General features: G+C 46.6%; 1 protein-coding gene across 1 annotated transcript in view; it reads left to right on the forward strand.

Moving 5' to 3' along the window:
• RASA3 (RAS p21 protein activator 3) overlaps positions 1 to 18007 on the forward strand; it is a 102127-nt gene that overhangs the window by 28961 nt on the left and 55159 nt on the right. The window contains exon 3 of the mRNA XM_008577062.1: positions 17011 to 17105. Coding sequence (XP_008575284.1) covers positions 17011 to 17105 — 95 coding nt within the window. The remainder of the gene's footprint in view (positions 1 to 17010; positions 17106 to 18007) is intronic.

Raw genomic sequence — 18007 nt, forward strand, 5'->3', positions numbered from 1 at the left:
CATCACCATCACCATCCACCATCACCATCCACTACCACCATCCACCATCACCATCCACCATCACCATCCACTACCACCATCCACCATCCACCATCACCATCCACCATCACTATCAACCACCCACCATCACCATCCACCATCCACCATCACCATTACTATCACCATCCACTACCACCATCCACCATCCACCATCCACCATCACCATCACCATCCACCATCACCATTCATCATCACCATCCACCATCACTATCAACCACCCACCATCACCATCACCATCCACCATCACCATCCACCATCACCATCCACTACCACCATCACCATCACCATCCACTACCACCATCCACCATCACCATCTACCATCACCATCCACTACCACCATCCACCATCACCATCCACCATCATCATCCACTACCACCATCCACCATCCACCATCCACCATCACCAACACCATCCACCATCCACCATCACCATCCACCATCACCATCACCATCCAATACCACCATCCACCATCCACCATCACCATCACCATTCATCATCACCATGCAACATCACCATCAACCATCACTATCAACCACCCACCATCACCATCACCATCCACCATCACCATCCACTACCACCATCCACCATCCACCATAACCAACACCATCCACCATCCACCATCACCATCACCATCCACTACCACCATCCACCATCACCATCACCATCCACTACCACCATCCACCATCCACTACCACCATCCACCATCCACCATCACCATCACCATCCACCATCACCATCCGCTACCACCATCCACCATCACCATCCACCATCACCATCCACTACCACCATCCACCATCACCAGCCACCATCACCATCACCATCCACTATCACCATCCGCTACCACCATCCACCACATCACCACCACCACCCACCGTCACCATCACCATCCACTACCACCATCCACCATCACCATCACCATCCACTACCACCATCCACCATCCACCATCATCATCACCATCCACCATCACATCCACCATCACCATCCACTACCACCATCCACCATCCACTACCACCATCACCACCACCACCCACCGTCACCATCACCATCCACCGTCACCATCCACCGTCACCATCCACCATCACCATCACCATCACAATCTATCATCCACCATTAGAACTCAGGGGTCATCTCCCTCAACTCCCATTTTTCTGTGCTGGCCCCTGACATACATTTTCCCTTTATTAGAATGGAACCGTGTGAGTGTAGATCACTTTCTTATTGGGACTATGTCCAAACACCAGCTCCTTGTACTGGATTTGCTTCCTGCTAAACAGGTGGCTCTATGCTGGCACCGGACAATGGGATGGAAATGGCAGCCCAGAGCCAAGCAAGCCACCTCTGCAAAGCCTGAAGATGTGCCCATCCTCTTCCACCAGAAGCTCTCAGCTTGTGCTCCTCTGTCTGGAGTCACTTTGACTGTTCCAGTACCCACCTAGCTCCCAGTCCAGTAAGATGGCTGAGGAGCGGGCTTCCATTCTGCAGAGCCTCTAGCCAGCACCTCCAGCCATTCAGTGATCGAAGATTGGAGGTAGCCTCAGGTTACAGGAAACCCACACTGACATTCAGTGCATCTAGGTAGCTTTGGTGCTGAGGTAGCATAAAGTGGTGATTGTGAAGAAATGATCCACCCTCTGGAGTCCGGTCAGGCAGATCAGAGCTTTGCACACTTCGACATGCATAGGAGTCACTTGCTAACTGCAGGTGCTGACTCGTGGGTCTGGGGCAGTGCCAAGTCAGCATTTGCAACAAGCTCCCAGCAGTGGATGCCACTGTCCCTGGACCTCACCTAGAGTAGTCAGTGTCAGGTTTCATACAAGACATGCATGTTATTTCCAAGCATCTAGTCCTGGACAGGTGTTATACTTTTTTTAAGCTCCAGATTCAATCTAGAGGAAAACCAAAAAGTGACTAAAATGACTTGGCCTGCAGTGATCCCAGACACTTTTCTAGTGCTAAATGATCTTCTAAAACTTTACACCTAACAACGGATCTGTAAGGAAGTTACTATTATCATTGCCATTTTACAGGTAGCTGAACTAAGGCATAAAGAAGTTACACAATTGCCCAAGGTCAGACAGGGGGTCAGGGATAGAGCCAGGTTCAAACCCAGAGGGCCCGGGGGCAATGTGTAGGGACTTGACCACTGCTCTACACTGCCTCTCTGCTGCGGTGGTCACTGATGTGCCCCAGGCCCTCTGCTGCTGCTGTGAAATCCTGGCTTCAGGATTCACCAAAACTGGGGAGGCTGTTGGAGAAGTGAAGGTATGTGAGTGGAGGTTTCTTCCAGAATGTGGCAGGTAAAACTTCATCAGGCTGAGACCTAATTTGGAGAGTGCATTAGCTCCTATGTCTGCTGTAATAAATTGCCACAAACCTGGTGTCTTGAAACAATACAGGTTTATGATCTCAGAGTTCTGGAGGTCAGCTGTCTGGAATGGCCTTGCTGTCTGGGCTGCTGCCGGGGGTTCTGGGGCAAAATCGATGCCTTGCCTTTTCCTGCTTCTGGAGCCGCTTTCCCTGCCTTCTTGGCTTTGTCTCTTTCCTCCATCCTCACAGCCGGCAGCATCTTCTCTGCCTCCACCCTCACCTGGCTTCTCCCCTCTGGAATAAAAACCCTGCCACATCCTTCTAACAAGGATCCTGGTGATTGCATTAAGGGCTTACCCAGATAATCTGGGATAACCTCTCATCTTAGGATCCCAAACTTTATCGCATCTGCAAAGCTCCCTTTGCTGTGTGAGGTCACATATGCACAGGTGCCAGGATTAGGGCCTGGACATATTTTGGGGCTGTTGTTCAGTCGACCCCAATGATCATTCCTGGGAACTGTTGCAATTTAATTAGAAATAACCAGAGTTTGTTCAGGAAATACACAGGCATGGATCATAAAGGAACTCAGATAATTCACAAGTAACTTCATTTTAGGATAGAACTGTGATAGGAGCTTCCGCAGCGGAATCCCTAGCTCTGAATGAAGTTGGAGAAGGTTTTGCACATTCCACTGTGGAGGCAGGTGACCTGGCCCAGTTTTGGGGTCTCACTGGAGCTGTGCTGCGTGTGTCTCTGTTGGTGTGATGGTTCTGAAGCTCTGGTGTGACCACTGCACTCCCCTGCTTAGAGCCTGCAGAGGCTCCCTGGACCCTCGGGATGACCCCAAGGCTTAGCTCTGTGCGGAGCCCTTGTGAGGGCCCCTCACCTCTCTCAGCCCACGGCACGGGCTCCAGGGCTCACCTCTGGCGGTTCTCTGTCTGGTGCCCAGCCCCCGCCACGTGTGCACATCCCCCTGAGCTCACCCCTGCGTTGTGCAGATGCTCCTTGACTAAGGATGGGCTTCCGTCCCAATAAACCATCGTAAAGTCGAAAAATTGTAAGCCCAACCATCTTAAGTCGGGGCTGTCTATCTTTAGCTCGTTGGTCTTGTGTGTCTCACTGCTTGTGCTCCCAGCACCTGCCAGGTGCACAGGGGTTTGCTCGAGGAGGAAAGAAAGGAGGCCGACAGGGAGAGGAGAGTGCAGAGTCCAGGCCGCCAGGCGAGAGGCTGTTCTACCTGCAGGTGTTAGGCCTGCACTGGACACACCGACCTGGAGGTGGAACGAGCTGTGAGGGTGCAGCATTAGTTCTGAGTAATTGGCTCAGATTATGCTGGAACGAAGAGGTATCTGATTAATTCTTGAGGCAGATGAGAACTTTTTTGAGTGGTAAACCTAAAGAAAAAGCAATAAAAAAATTTTTTTTTTCACATTTCAATCAGAGAAGCTGATCAAGTTAGTTCTGGGGTTATTTCTTCTCAAAATAATCAAATAAGGTGTTTCTAAATAGTTCTGTTTAAGGCATCTGCTGTTTTTATTTTTTTATTTTTATTTTTTTAAATTTTTATTATTATTATTATTATTATTTTCCTTTTTGTCTTTTTTCGTGTCCGGCAACGGATCGCAACCCTCAGTGTCGCGCCTGTACCGGACCGGACCGGCAACGGGATTGCAACCCTCGGTGTTGCATCCGCACCTCGCTCAGCCAGTGAGCGGGAACCGGTCTGTATGTGGGATCCGAACCCTCGGTGGGAGGGCCTCCGCGCTTCCAAGCGGCGCACTGTAGCAGTGCGCCACCGGGCCGGCCCAGCATCTGCTGTTTTTAAAGATAATCAGCAAAATCATGGTTTAGCGATTCTTGGCAGCTTTAAAATTATGGCGTGTCAGTGTGCACTTGGGCTAGATGTTTTCACCGTCATTCTACAGCCATAAAAATAAGTGGCTGTCTGAGTCTCCAGTAGTAATTTAAAGTTGTGACTAGTAATTATGTTGTTACCAGGAATAAAAAACCAAGTTCTAGGGAATGAAATTGTGTTGTGGAAACGAGGGTATCACCGGTGCTTGTCACTGTCCTTGTGGCTTCCTGTTTCTCATCTCACAGCATCCCAGGCTCTGAGGGACCCGCCTGCTGTGGGCCCCCTTTGATGGGCCACACCCATGCTTGTGGTTGCAAGTTCAAGTTCAGGTTGAGGGTGTGCCAGCAGGTGCTCAGGAAGCAGCACTTTTGGGTGGGGCAGAGAGCAGGTGGCAGGTGGGGACAGGGGTGTGTGGGGTGAGGGATGGAGCCATGCAGCCCAGCACCTGGAGGGGGAAGGGAGGGTAAATTACTGAAACCCAGAAAAAATAGCTGAAGCTGTAGAGAAGGGTGCAAGCCCAGGCCAGTGAGAGCTGGGGAAATAAAAGACCCGGACCCCACTCCCCTAGCCCACCACCAGCGTCCCCCAGGCTGAAGCCAGCTGACCCCACAGTCCAGTCCCACCTGTCAGCCTCCCGGGACAGAGCAGGAGACCCTGCAGGTCCAGTCCCACCTGTCAGCCTCCCGGGACAGAGCAGGAGACCCCACAGGTCCTATCCCACCTGTCAGCCTCCTGGGACAGAGCAGGGTGGGACTGGACCTGCAGGGTCTCCTGCTCTGTTGATCTGGCCTCCTGTGTCCCTGGTTGGCAGCCATGGGTTTTATGGACCCACAGTGTGTTGATCCTGGAGGGACTTGTTCATGAAGCGCAGGTTCTCAGCCCAGTGGCTTGACCTGTGGAACGCATCAGGTCCTGGAGGGTGCAGGAGTTGCTTCCGGTGCTTCCCAGGCTGCTGGACAGACAGGCACGGTTTCCAGCTAGAGCTGCACCGACTCAGAGGGCGGGTCAGAGGCGCTGCTCAGCACGTGGAGCTCTGAGGGGTAAAGCTGGGCAAGTACACGGCATGTTTGCACGACGCTGTCTGGTAAGTGGGATTTGACTTGAGGGTCCCTGTGCCGCTCGTTTTCTCGTTTGGCTTCCAGTTGGGTTTGGGGTGGTGGGACTGCAGTGGGGGAGACCGCCTCCCTGCCACCCCCACCTTCCTCCCCATCCCCTGCTCCTCCAGCGCAGGGCTGTGGAGGCTGCCTGTTCCTTACGCCACTGCGTGCAGGGAGTCCTTCATTCGTTTCTGTGCAAATCAGGTTTATTGAGGTGTGATTTACATATGGCAGAATTCTCCTTTTTTAGATGTACAGTTTGCTGAGTGTGCAGTTGTGTGAACAGCATTTTCCTGATGTGTAGATGCATTTCCTCACCTGGAACGTTCCCTCGGGCCCCTGTGGGTGGACTTCCCACCCCCAGCCCCAGCCCCTGGTGCCGCTGATCCGGCCTGTGTTTCCACAGTTCTGCCATTTGCACAGGTTTTACAAAGAAGCCCCATGGTGGGGACGCTCACACGCAGCAGGGTGCGGTCTCCACGGGCCTCTCTGGCTGAGCGGTGCTCCGTCGTGTGCCACACGCGGTGGCTATTAGGGTTGTTCCTAATTTTTGGCAGTTATGAATAAAGCAGCCAGAAATATCCTCATATAGGCCTTTGTGTTGACAAATGTTTCTATTTCTTGTGCCTTGGAAAGTTCTGGGTTGCACCGTAGAAGCATGTTTAGCGTTGTGAGAAGCCAGAGTTGGCTCCAGCGATGCGGGAGAGGGACAGACGCTTGACACCCTCGGCGCGCTCCGTGCAGCCCGTTGCTGTGCTTGAGTCGGTGCTCGCCGTCTGGGCGGTGTGCACGGTCTCACCGAGGCTCTCCTGCACCTCCGCGGCGAGGCGGGCCATCCAGCGTTTTCTCGTGCGTTCACTAACACAGTGTCTCTTTGGTAAGCTGCTCAAGTCTGTTGCCCATTTAACTTGGTCATTTTCCTAGTATTGAGTTTTTAAAGTTCTCTGTATGTTATGGTTATAAGTCCTTCATCAGATACAAGTTTTGCAAATATTTTCTTCCAGTTTATGGCTTGTCTTTTCATTTTCTTACCGTTGTCTTTTGAAGAGCAGAAGTTTTAATTTTGATAACATCCAATTTATCAAAATGTTTTTCTCTTATGGTTTGTATGTACTTTTGGTGTCATATCTAAGAAATGTTTGGCTCTCCCAAGGTTGTGAAGATTTTCTCCTCTCTTTTCTCCTAGACAGCATGTAGGTCTATGATCTATATCTTTTTCTTCTTTTTTTGCTATAGGTTTTTTTTCCCTTTTCTTTGTTTTTATTGAAACATAGTTGATCGTACATATCTGTGAGGTACATAGTTGAATATCAATACCTGTGTGCAATATGTGATGCTCAAATCAGGATAATTAGTACATTCAGCAACATGCAATGTAGTCACCTGTTGTGGCCCTTTACCAGTTCCTCCCTTACCCTCATTCCGCCTGCCCCTTCCCACCTCTGGCAACCTCAGTTCTGTTTTCTTTTGAAAGTTCACCATATCATTGTGATTGTTGTATCTTTCTTTCTTTCTCTTTCTTTTTAAAATTTGTTTCTTTTTTTAGTTTCCAGTTATGAGTGAGGACATGTGATATTTCTCTTTCTGTGCCTGGATTATTTCAACTTGACACAATTTTCTCTAAGTTTATCCATTTTGCTGCAAATGGCAGAATTTCATTCTTTTTTATGGCAGAGTAGTGTTCCATTGTGTAAATATACCACATTTTCCTTATCCAGTTGTCTGTCGAAGGACATTTAGGTTGGTTCATACCTTGGCTATTGTACATAGAGCTGTGATAAACATAGGAATGCAGGTGTCCCTTCAACACGATGATTTCCTTTCCTTGGGGTATATACCCAGAAGTGGGATTGCTGGATTGTATGGCAGTTCTATTGGTAGTTGTTTGAGGAACCTCCATACCATTTTCCATAGAGGCTGCACCAGTTTACAGCCCCACCAACAGTGTGGGAGGGTTCTCCTTTCTCCACATCCTTGCCAGCATTTGTTATTTTGTCTTTTTTTTCCTTTTTGTCTTTTTTTTACTGACCGGTAACGGGATCGCAACCCTCGGTGTTGCGCCCGCACCACGCTCAGCCAGTGAGCGGGAACTGGTCTCTCCGAACCCTCGGCAGGAGCACCGCTGCGCTCCCAAGTGGCGCACTCTCCAGTGTGCCACCGGGCCGGCCCTATTTTGTCTTTTTGATAATGGCCAGTCTAACTGGGGTGAGATGATGTCTCAGTGAGGTTTTGATTTGCATTTCCCTGATTCTGAGTGATGTTGAGCATTTTTTATGTGTTTGTTGGCCATTCGTATATATTCCTTTGAGAAATGCCTATTCAGCTCCTTTGCCCATTTTTTTTTTTTTTTTTTTTTTTTTGTGTGTGTGACCGGCTGCACCGCGCTCAGCCAGTGAGCGCACTGGACAGTCCTATACAGGATCCGAACCCATGGTGGAAGCGCCGCTGCGCTCCCAGCGCTGCAATCTCCCGAGTGCTGCAATCTCCCGAGTACGCCACGGCGCCAACCCCTTTGCCCATTTTTTAATTGGGTTGTTTGTTTTTTTTATCGTTAAGTCATTTGAGTTCCTTGTATATTCTGGATATTACTCCCTTGTTGGACACATAGTTTGCAAATATTTTCTCCCACTCTGTAGGTTGTCTTTTTGTTCTGTTAATTGTTTCTTTTGCTGTATAGAAGCTTTTTGGTTTGATTTAATCCCATTTGTTGATTTTTCCTTTTGTTGCCTGTGCTTTTGGAGTCATATTCATAAAGCTTTTGCCCAGTCCTACTTCCTGAAGTGTTTCCCCTGTTTTCTTTAAGGAGTTTTATAATTTCAGGTCTTATATTTAAGTCTTTAATCCATTTTGAGTTGATTTTGGTATATGGTGAGAGGTAAAGGTCTAGTTTCATTCTTTTACCTATAGATGTCCAGTTTTCCCAGCAACATTTAATGAAGAGACAGTCTTTCCTTCAGTGTATGTTCTTGGTGCTTTTGTTGAAGATCAGCTGGCAGTAAGTATGTGAGTGAATTTCTGGGTTCCCTATTCTATTCCATTGGTCTGTCTGTTTTTATGCCAGTACCATGCTGTTTTGGTGACTATAGCTTTGTAGTATAATCTGAAGTTGGGTAGTGTTATGCCTCTGGCTTTATTCTTTTTGCTCAGGATTGCTTTGGCTATTCTGGGTCTTTTGTTGTTCCATATGAATGTTAGGATTGTTTTTTCTATTTCTGTGAAGATTGTCATTGGCATTTTAATGGAGATTGCAATGAACCTGTAGATTGCTTTGGATAGTATGGACATTTTCACAATGTTAATTCTTCCAATCCAAGAGCATGGAATATCTTTCCATCTTTTTGTGTCCTTTTTAATTTCTTTCAACAGTGATTTATAGTTCTTGATGTAGAGATCTTTCACCTCCTTGGTTAAATTTATTCCTAGATGTTTTATGTTTTGGTGACTCATTTAAATGGGCTAGCTTTCTTGATTTATTTTTCTGCTAGTTTGTTGTTGGAGTATAAAAATGTTACTGATTTTTGCATGTTGATTTGTATCCTGCAACATTACTTAATTTGTTTATTATTTTTTGTTTATTATTCATTTGTTGTTTATTATTTGTTTTTTTTGTAGAGTCTTTAGGCTTTTCTATATATAGGATCATGCCATCTTCAAACAGGGACAATTTGACTTTGTCTTTTCTAATCTGGATGCCCTTTCTTTCTCTTGCCTGATTGTTTTGGTTAGTACTTCTAATACTATGTTAAGTAGGAGTGGTGAAAGTGGGCATCCTTGTCTTGTTCCTGTTCTTTAAAAAAATAAAAAAGCTTTTTCCCATTCATGTTGATATTGGTGGTGGGTTTGTCATATATGACTTTTATTGTGTTGACTTTTATACCTAATTTGCTGAGATCATTTATTATGAAGGGATGTTGAATTTTGTCAAATGCTTTCTCTGCGTCTGTTGAGATAATCATATGGTTTTTGTCCTTAATTTTGTCAATGTGGCATATCTCATTTATTGACTTGAGTACATTGAACCATCTTTGCATCCCTGGGATAAATCCCACTCGATCGTGGAGTACAATTTTTTAAATGTGTTCCTGTATTCTATTTGCTAATATTTTATTGAGGATTTTTGCATCTATGTTCATCAAAAATATTGGCCTATAGTTTTCTTTTTTTGTTGTATCTTTGTCTGATTTTAGATTCAGGGTGATGCTGGCCTTATGGAATGAGTTTGGGAGAATGGCCTCTGTTTCAATTTTTGGAATAGTTTGAATAGAATTGGGATTAATTCCTCTTTAAAGGTTTGGTAGAATTCAGTAAAGCCATCCAGTCCTGGGCTTTTCTTTGCTGGGAGACTGCTGATGACTGCTTCAATCTTGTTGCTTGTTATTGGTCTGTTCAGGTTTTCTATGTCTTCTTCGTTCAGTTTTGGTAGTTTGTATGTGTCCAGAAATTTGTCCATTTCCTCCAGGTTTTCAAATTTGTTAGTGTATGGGTGTTTATAATAGTCTCTAATGATTCTTTGTGGTATTGGTTGTAATGTTTCCTTTTTCATTTCTTATTTTTTTATTTGGGTCTTCTCTCTCTTTTTTTAGTTAGCCTAGCTAACAGTTTGTTTTATCTTCTTGAAAAACCAACTTTTTGTTTCATTAATCTTTTATAATGTTTTTTGAGTTTCTATTTCATTTGGTTCTGCTCTGATCTTAATTATATCTTTCCATCTGCTCATTTTGGGATTGGATTGTTCTTGTTCTTCTAGTTCTTTGAGGTGTAGCATTAGGTTGTTTATTTGAAATCTTTCTATTCTTTTGATGTAACAGTTTATTGTGATAAACTTCCTTTTAGTACTGCTTTTCCAGTATCCCACAGGTTTTGGTATGATGTATCTTTATTTTCATTGGTTCTGAGGAATTTTTTGATTCCTTTTTATTTTCTTCTTGGACCCATATGTCGTTCAGGAGCATGTTGTTTCATTTCCCGATGTTTGTGTAGTTTCCAGAGTTTCACTTGTTATTGATTTCTAGTTTTAATCTGTTGTGGTCTGGATACTTGAAATGATTTCAGTTTTTAAGAGTTTGTTGAGATATGATTTGTGACCTAACATTTGGTATATCCTGGAGAATGTTCCATGTGCTGATGAGAAGAATGTATATTCTTGGTTGTTGGATGAAAGTGTTGGATGACGTTGTTGGTTGTTCTGTAGATAGTCCAGTTGGTCTAACATGTGTTTTAAATCCTGTGTTTCTCTGGTGATTTGTTTCCTAGATGATCTGTCCAGTGTTGAAAGAGGGGTGTTCAGGTCCCCAACTATTATCATATTTGGATCTATCCCTTCCTTAGATCTAATAGTGTTTGCTTTATATATCTGGGCATTCTGACGTTGAGTGTATATATACTTTCAATCATTATGTCTTTTTACTGGATACATCCCTTTAGCATTATTTAGTGGCCTTCTTTGTCTCTTTTTATGGTTTTTGGTTAATGTCTATTTTATCCAATATAAAAATAGCTAGTCCTGCTCATTTTTAGTTTCCATTTGTGTGGTATATCTTTTTCTATCCCTTTACTCTTAGTCTTGGTGTGTCTTTACAAGTGAGATGAGTCTCTTGTAGACAGCATATATTTAGGTCTAGCTTTTTAACCCAATAAGCCAGTCTTTGTCTTTTTTTTTTGTCCTTTTTGAGACCGGCCACACTGCGCTCAGCCAGTGAGCAATGTGAGCGCACCGGTCATCCCTATATAGGATCCGAACCCGTGGCAGGAGCGCTCCTGAGTGTGCCACGGGCTTGGCCCAGTCTTTTTCTTTTGAATGGGGAATTTAATCCACTTACATTTAGGGTTTTTACTGAAAGGTATTGTGTTACACCTGGCATTTTATCAATTTTCACTTGGGTGTTTTAAATATCTTTTGTTTCTTTCTTTCCCTGTTATTGTTTGTCTTTGGTGTTTGTTGGTTTTGGGAGGTGGTAAGATACTGTTTCTTTCTCTTTGTTGTTTCCATTTTTGTTCTACAAGTGGGTTTGTTCTTTCTTGTGTATTCATGGTACTGATTATCATTTTTGGATTCCAGATGCAGGACTACCTTGAGGATTTCTTGTAGGGCTGGTTATGTGGTGGTGAACTCCCATAGTTTTTGTTTGTCTGGGAAATAAACTATTTCTCCTTCATTTCTGAAGGATAGCCTTGCTGAATATAGTATTCTTGGCTGGCAGTTTTTTTCTTTTAGTATTTTGAATATATCATCCCATTCTCTTAGAGTTTCTGTTGAGAATTCTGCTGTTAGTCTGATGGGGACTCCCTTATAGGTGACTTGACACTTTTCTCTTGCTAATTTTAGGATTCTCTCTTTGTCTTTGAGTGTTGGCAGTTTGACAAAAAGGCAAAGGTCCCCTTAGAGAGGACCTTTTTGAATTGAATCTGTTTGGGGATCTTTAAGCTCCCCAGCTCTGAAGGTTTGCATCTCTCTCCATACTTGGGAAGTTTTCTGCTATTATTTTGTTGAATGTGTTCTCAATGCCTTTCCTTTCTCCTCCCCTTTAGGAACACCCATGATTTAGATGTTGGTGCACTTAAGGTTATCTGCTAGCTCTCTTAGATTTTCTTAATTTTTTAAAATTCTTTTTTATTTTATTTATTTGTTTATTTATTCATTTACTTTTTGGTCTGCCTGAGCTATTTCAAAGAGACTGTCTTCAAGATCAGAAATTCTTTCTTCTGCTTGCTCTAGCCTATTGCTTGAGCTCTCAGTTGTGTTTTTTATTTCTTTGAAAGACTCCTTCAGTTCCATGAGTTCTGCTACATTCTTTTTTAAAGTATTAAGGATTTTCTCTTTCATATCCTGGATAGTTTTGCTCAATTCATTGCATCACCTAACTGTGTCTTCTTGTATCTCATTGAATTTCCTTAAGATTTTTACTTGGAATTCCTTTTCAGCCATTTCAAAGGCTTCCTGCTCTAAGGGGTCCAGTACTTGGGAGTTAGTGTATTCCTTTGGTGGTCTCATATTTACTTTTTTTGTCGTTGTTGCTTGGTTTTTATTTCTAGTATTTCTATGTTGATGACTGGTCATCTGGTAGACCAGTTGCTTCTTCTGTTACTTTCCTTCCTTGCATCTGCTGGTGACCCTCTTTGTATCAATGCAGTCAAGCGGTCAGCTCTCTGCCTTCACAGTGGCAGTGGCTGCTGCTGTGGTAGCAGGATGCCCTTGCTGCAGTGGTGGTTGTGGCAGTGGCTTTGGAGGGCTGCCCATGTGGCAGTGGTGGCTCCAGCCATGGTGGGCTTCTCACAAGATGATGGTGGCTGCATGGCTGCAACTACCTCCCTCATGTCTGCAGTGTCCTTAGTGGCAGTGGTGCCAGCAGCTGCAGCCATCTCTCTTACATGTGCAGTATTCCTGGTGGCAGTGGGGTTAACTCACTGTGGCAGTTGTGGCTACCTCCCGTGTGTCTGCTGAGTCTGTGGCTGTAGCGACGGGCCACCCACAGGACTGCTGCTCTGTGGAGAGCTGCTCTGCGATAGGTTCTAGGACCAGACAGTGGCTCTGGTGACTAGCAGTGGTGGCAGTGGGTCTATTTTAATATTTTACTGTGTAAGAACATGCCCTGGGGACCTCTAGTCTGCCATTTTCCTTGAAGTCCTCTCTTATGGTCTATTTCAAGTTAACTTTTACATATGGCACAAAGGAAAGGGTAAGGTTCATTTTTCCCTCGTACATGTCCATTTGTTCCAGTACTATTGGTTGAAAGACTCTCCTTTCCCTGTTGAGTTACCTTGGCACCTCTTTGGAGATTAGTTGGCTGTGTACATGTGGGTTTGTTTCCATCTTCTCTGTTCCATTCCACCCAACTGCATATCCTTCCTCTAGCACCACACTATCTCGACCATGCAGCTTCTCGAGTCTGCCAGCAGTGTGAGGTCACCAACACTGTTCTTTTCCAAGTTCATTTTGCTTTTCTAGGTCCTTGAGTTTTCATATATATTTTTTAATCAGCTTCTCAACTTCTAAAACAATCTAACAGGAATTTTGATTGGGATTGCATTGGTCTATAGATTAATTTGGGAGAGTCACCATCTTAATAAAATTGAGTCTTCTGGCCCACGGATAAAAGCTCTTGTAGATTTTTTTTCGTAGATTCTAGAATGAAGACTTTTATTTCTTCCTTCGCAGTCTGCATGTGCTTTGTTTCCCTTTCCTGTTGCCTCTTCGTGCTGGCTGGGATGCAAGGTTAAATAGGAGTGACAGGAGCCACATCTTTCCTGCATTCCTGATCCCGGGCAGGGGTTGGTGGTCTGCCAGTCGGTGTGACATTGGCAGTTCTTCCTGTGGTTTTCCATTTCTGGTCATCTCCCCTTTTCTGGCTCCTCTTTCAGCTCCTCGAGGCTTCTGTAACTGGTTCCCCATATTCAATGACCCCTGTGGGCATTTACCTTGCAAAAATGCAAAGAAGCAATAACATTGTACTTACTTAAAATTTCGAACTTCAAAAGTAATCCTCCCACCCAGCTGAACTAATCATGGAGTCTGAAAATTTCTTTATCCCTTTTCTCTAAATATATTGCCCAATTCAATTTTAAGAAATTTTTTGTTTCGTGTGGCTTTATTCCTGTGAGACTCAAAAATCATATTCCCATCATGCGGAAAAGGGTGAAGTTTTGTAAGAGGCACGCAGTAACTGGCAGAGAGAGGGGAAGGGGAGTCCTCTCTCAGATAGGTGGAGGATGAACAGCGGCTGTGGGGCCCAGCAGTGAAGAGGTCACAGGATGCTCAGCAAGGGGAGGCTGGGTGCCATGAGGCGAGGCAGGGGCTGGGGGCAAATGCAGTCGCAGGAGCCATGACTGAGGCCTGGGCATTGTCATGCCCTCGTGAGTCCTAGTTGGGGGAAAGACTACCTAGTGTTTGATTTTGGTTTCTCTCTGAATTTCTGTGGTATTTGCTCTCCAGCCTGTGCCCATGCCTGTTGGCTGCATGTGGCTCCCTTGCCTTCTCTCTGCCTCTCTTGCTTTCCCACCTGCTAGTGTTGATGGCCTGCAGTGGCTGTGTGGAATCGATGGGCCTTGACCCATTTGAGCATGGTTCATGGAGCTGCAGTGTACTGGGAAAGGGGGTTGCTTGCTGCAGGGTCTGTCCTGAAGCCACTGTGCAGAGTGGTAGGTGTGAGGTGCAGAACACGCAATGGTGCAGATTTGCTGAAATGATGGATGCAGGCACATGGGGCAGCACAGGGAGGTTGAAGGCAGGTGGCAGGGGAGTAAACTTCCCCGACTCCGCATTCATACCTCTGGCACTTGGGGCACTTTTGCGCTTGTTTTGCCTCCAAGCCCATCCATGCCCCAGGGCATGTGGTACACACTTCTTGGGACCTGGAGCCAGAGCAGAGGTGGGTCCGTCTGGCGCAGAGCACCTTCCCAGACAAGGATGAGGACCCATAGCAGCTGCTTTTTCTCATGTCACAGGGTCTTGCTCCGTGAACCTCTGGAAGCAGAAGAGAGTTGGGGCCCCAGCAGGTCCTGGCAGCACCAAAGGGAAGGTGCCATCCAAGGGGCATCACCAGGCGAGGACACTCAAGGAAGGAGAGATTGCTGGGAGAAAGGCAGGGAACAAGGAGGGAGGAGCCTGCGGCCAGGGCCACCGTCCTGTGGGCATGCCCAGCCTTGGCTTCTCATCTGTGAAGTGTGTGTATTAGAAGCCACCCCCTGCGCCCAGGATTCCTGTGGGATGAAATGAGATGAAGGATGTAAGGGGCTGACAGGTAGAATGTTCTAGAAATTACAGAGCAAGTTGGAGAGGGCCAGGCCAGATTTTGAAACCGGTAGAAGCCAGGCTGGGCACCCGTGAAGGTTTTCTGAGAAACGTGATGTGAAAAGATCTTTCTCAGAGGACAGGGCTCTGGGGCAGGGCTGGTGTCCCGGGGAAAGGCAAGGTGTCCAGTTAGGTTCTCATCCCCCAACCCACACCCAGGGAGCCTGGGACATTCTCAGAGGGTCAGATCCTGCCGTGGATGGACGCTGGGCAGAACGGGTCAGAGGGGACCCAGAATTTCTTACTTTGCTAATTAGACCGTGACCTCTAAGTAAGGTGTGTGTGTCTTGGGGGTGCAGAAAGAAAACGATGAAACTTTTTTCTAATATTTACTTATATATTTCCTTTGTCATTTCCGTTTTTGTGTATGCTTTCTAGTATGAAGACATCGTGTGTGTGCACATACATGCGTGTGTCCACAGTGCCTGTATCCACAGAGGTGCACATGTTTTGTGATGTGACCTCTGTCCCCTGGTGGTAGTGTGGTCCACAGCGCAGGAGGCTATTGGTGCATGCAGGGACAGCAGGATGGTGCAGTGCCCCATGCCCAGCAAGGACCCTCCTGCCCTCTGTTCTCCCAGCCTGTGATGGGTCCATGTTTTCTAACTACCTGGAGTACTTTTTTGGAATAAGCTGAATGTATAAGTAGATTCATAATGGTTATATATGCATATTTAAATATTATAAATCTGTACTAGGTAATGTATATCATATTTGTGCATGTATTTTCATTGAAATTCTTGCTTCAAAGTATCAAGCCTGTGTAAGGAACACAAAACTAGAGTGAAAGTCCCCAAACTTTAGGGCCCACAGAAGTGCCCAGGGACCTTGTGAAAGTGTAGATTCCACACAGACACTGTTTCCTCCATCTGGGACAGTGCCCAGGAATCTGCACTCTTAGAAACCCTGCAGGTGCTTCCATGCAGGCCACATGTTGATTGCACTCGGGAAGACCCTGATTCAAGGACTAGACTTGTGCTGGCAGTGGGAAGGCTGAGCTGGTCCAGCTGCACCCTCAAGTCAGCCATTGCTGTGAACACCCTGGGTGCACATGAGAGCCAACCATGTGCACACACCTTTGTGCACACACATATACAAATGCACGTGTGCCCATGCACCCACACATGCACACATACACAAATGCATACTCACACACACATACACAAATGCATACTCACGCACACACCCACATGCACACACATACACCTACATGCACACACCCGTGTGCACACACATATATAAATGCACATGCACCCACGCACCCCCACACACGCATACACAAATGCATACTCATGCACATACCCACGTGCACACACGCACATGCACACACACACACACACCTGCATACACATGCCCATACCCTGTGCACATGTGCACCCACACCCATGTACACACTGTATAAGCTAAGTATGGATATACACACGTGCGTTCTAAGCTAAAGCTCACGTGAGTGCACACACACATTTCAATTAAATCTTCATACATTCTACTCCTGTCTGTTTCGTGGGAAGGACATTAGGCAGAGGTACCGTGACCACCACCTGCCCTCGAGACTTGCCTCCACCTCCAATTTCCCAGGTTGGAAGCAGTTTGCTGTGCAGGCGCCTGGCAGAGCCGTCGCGGTGTCTGTGAAATGAGTCTCTCTCGCGGATGCACTGCAGCTACCTCAGATAACGTGCGAAGGGTGGAAATGCTTATATACAGAAGACACCACGCTTCCCATGGAGAGCACAGGCACGTTCACGGCCACAGCTGAAGTGCAGCCTGAAACGTGCTTTGTTAGTGGGGGTGACGTTTGTATATCTGTTAAGTGTCCTGGAAGGAGGGTGACACAGAGTTCTCTTTCCGATCGTGGACTTACCGGATCTGGATGATGTGTGCCCTCTTGTGAAGTGCCTCTCCTCTGCATTGTGTGTTGTAGGGAAAGTGGCCATTCAGAAGGAGGACCTGCACAAGTACCACAACCGGGACACTTGGTTCCAGCTACAGCATGTGGACGCAGACTCGGAGGTGCAGGTGAGGCCCTGGCAGAGCCCTGGGAACGAGAGCCACGGGGGTGCAGGGGTTTTGGGGAGAGAACAGACCCCATTTGTGGCTAAAGAAAGATATGCGGGCTTCCCCACTATTAATGGGGAATGAGGATGACTAGATTTTTTATTCACCTATTTGTACTCAAAGACTGAGCATACGCTTATTAATTCTGTTTATCCCTTTGGTTATTGCCCCACCTTGTCAGGTGTGATTGAAGCATCTTTAAAAATACATAAAATGGTGGGGACAGTGACACATAATTGAAGGTAAAGAGGAAATTTGGGGGAGAAAAGATGGAGCTCTGGGGTTGGAGTGGAACAGCCCCCACTCCCCCACCCTGCTTGGTGGCCGCCTGCTTGTTCTCCGGGTGAAGAAGGGTTTGAGCTGTAAGAACTGAGCAGTCTCACTAGTTCCCATTGTCTGAACATCCCTGGGTCCCACCTGGACAATGTGTTAACTGGGACTGGTCCTGGCCCTGTCCAGGGAAGGAGCTCCCTGACCTCACCACACAGGACTGGGGGTTCCTGCCCCCAGCAGGGGAGACTGTGGGGGCTACAGGTGCTGGGGGTCCCAGACCCTCATGTGAGCAGCTGCACATGGATGCAGGGTTCCGGGCCGCCAGCCCTTCCATCCCCATATGGCTGCTCCCAGGCTCACCTGTACAAAGAGACAGTGGGGGTCACTGTGCTGGAGCACAAACTCTTGCCAGTTTCTGTGGGACCGTCCTGAGCCCGGGTCCATGGCAGGGGGCAGCTAAAAGGCCCCACTGTGAGCTGGCTGCACAGTGGCCACAGGTTCATGACTGAGTGCAGGGTCCCTGCCTAGAGCTCAACACCTTCATCACTAGTGAACTTGGAGGCGTGGTCATCCTCGGCAAGCCTCAGTTT

The sequence above is a fragment of the Galeopterus variegatus genome, unplaced genomic scaffold (assembly GCF_000696425.1).
Source record: "Galeopterus variegatus unplaced genomic scaffold, G_variegatus-3.0.2 Scaffold1444, whole genome shotgun sequence".
NCBI lineage: Eukaryota > Metazoa > Chordata > Mammalia > Dermoptera > Cynocephalidae > Galeopterus > Galeopterus variegatus.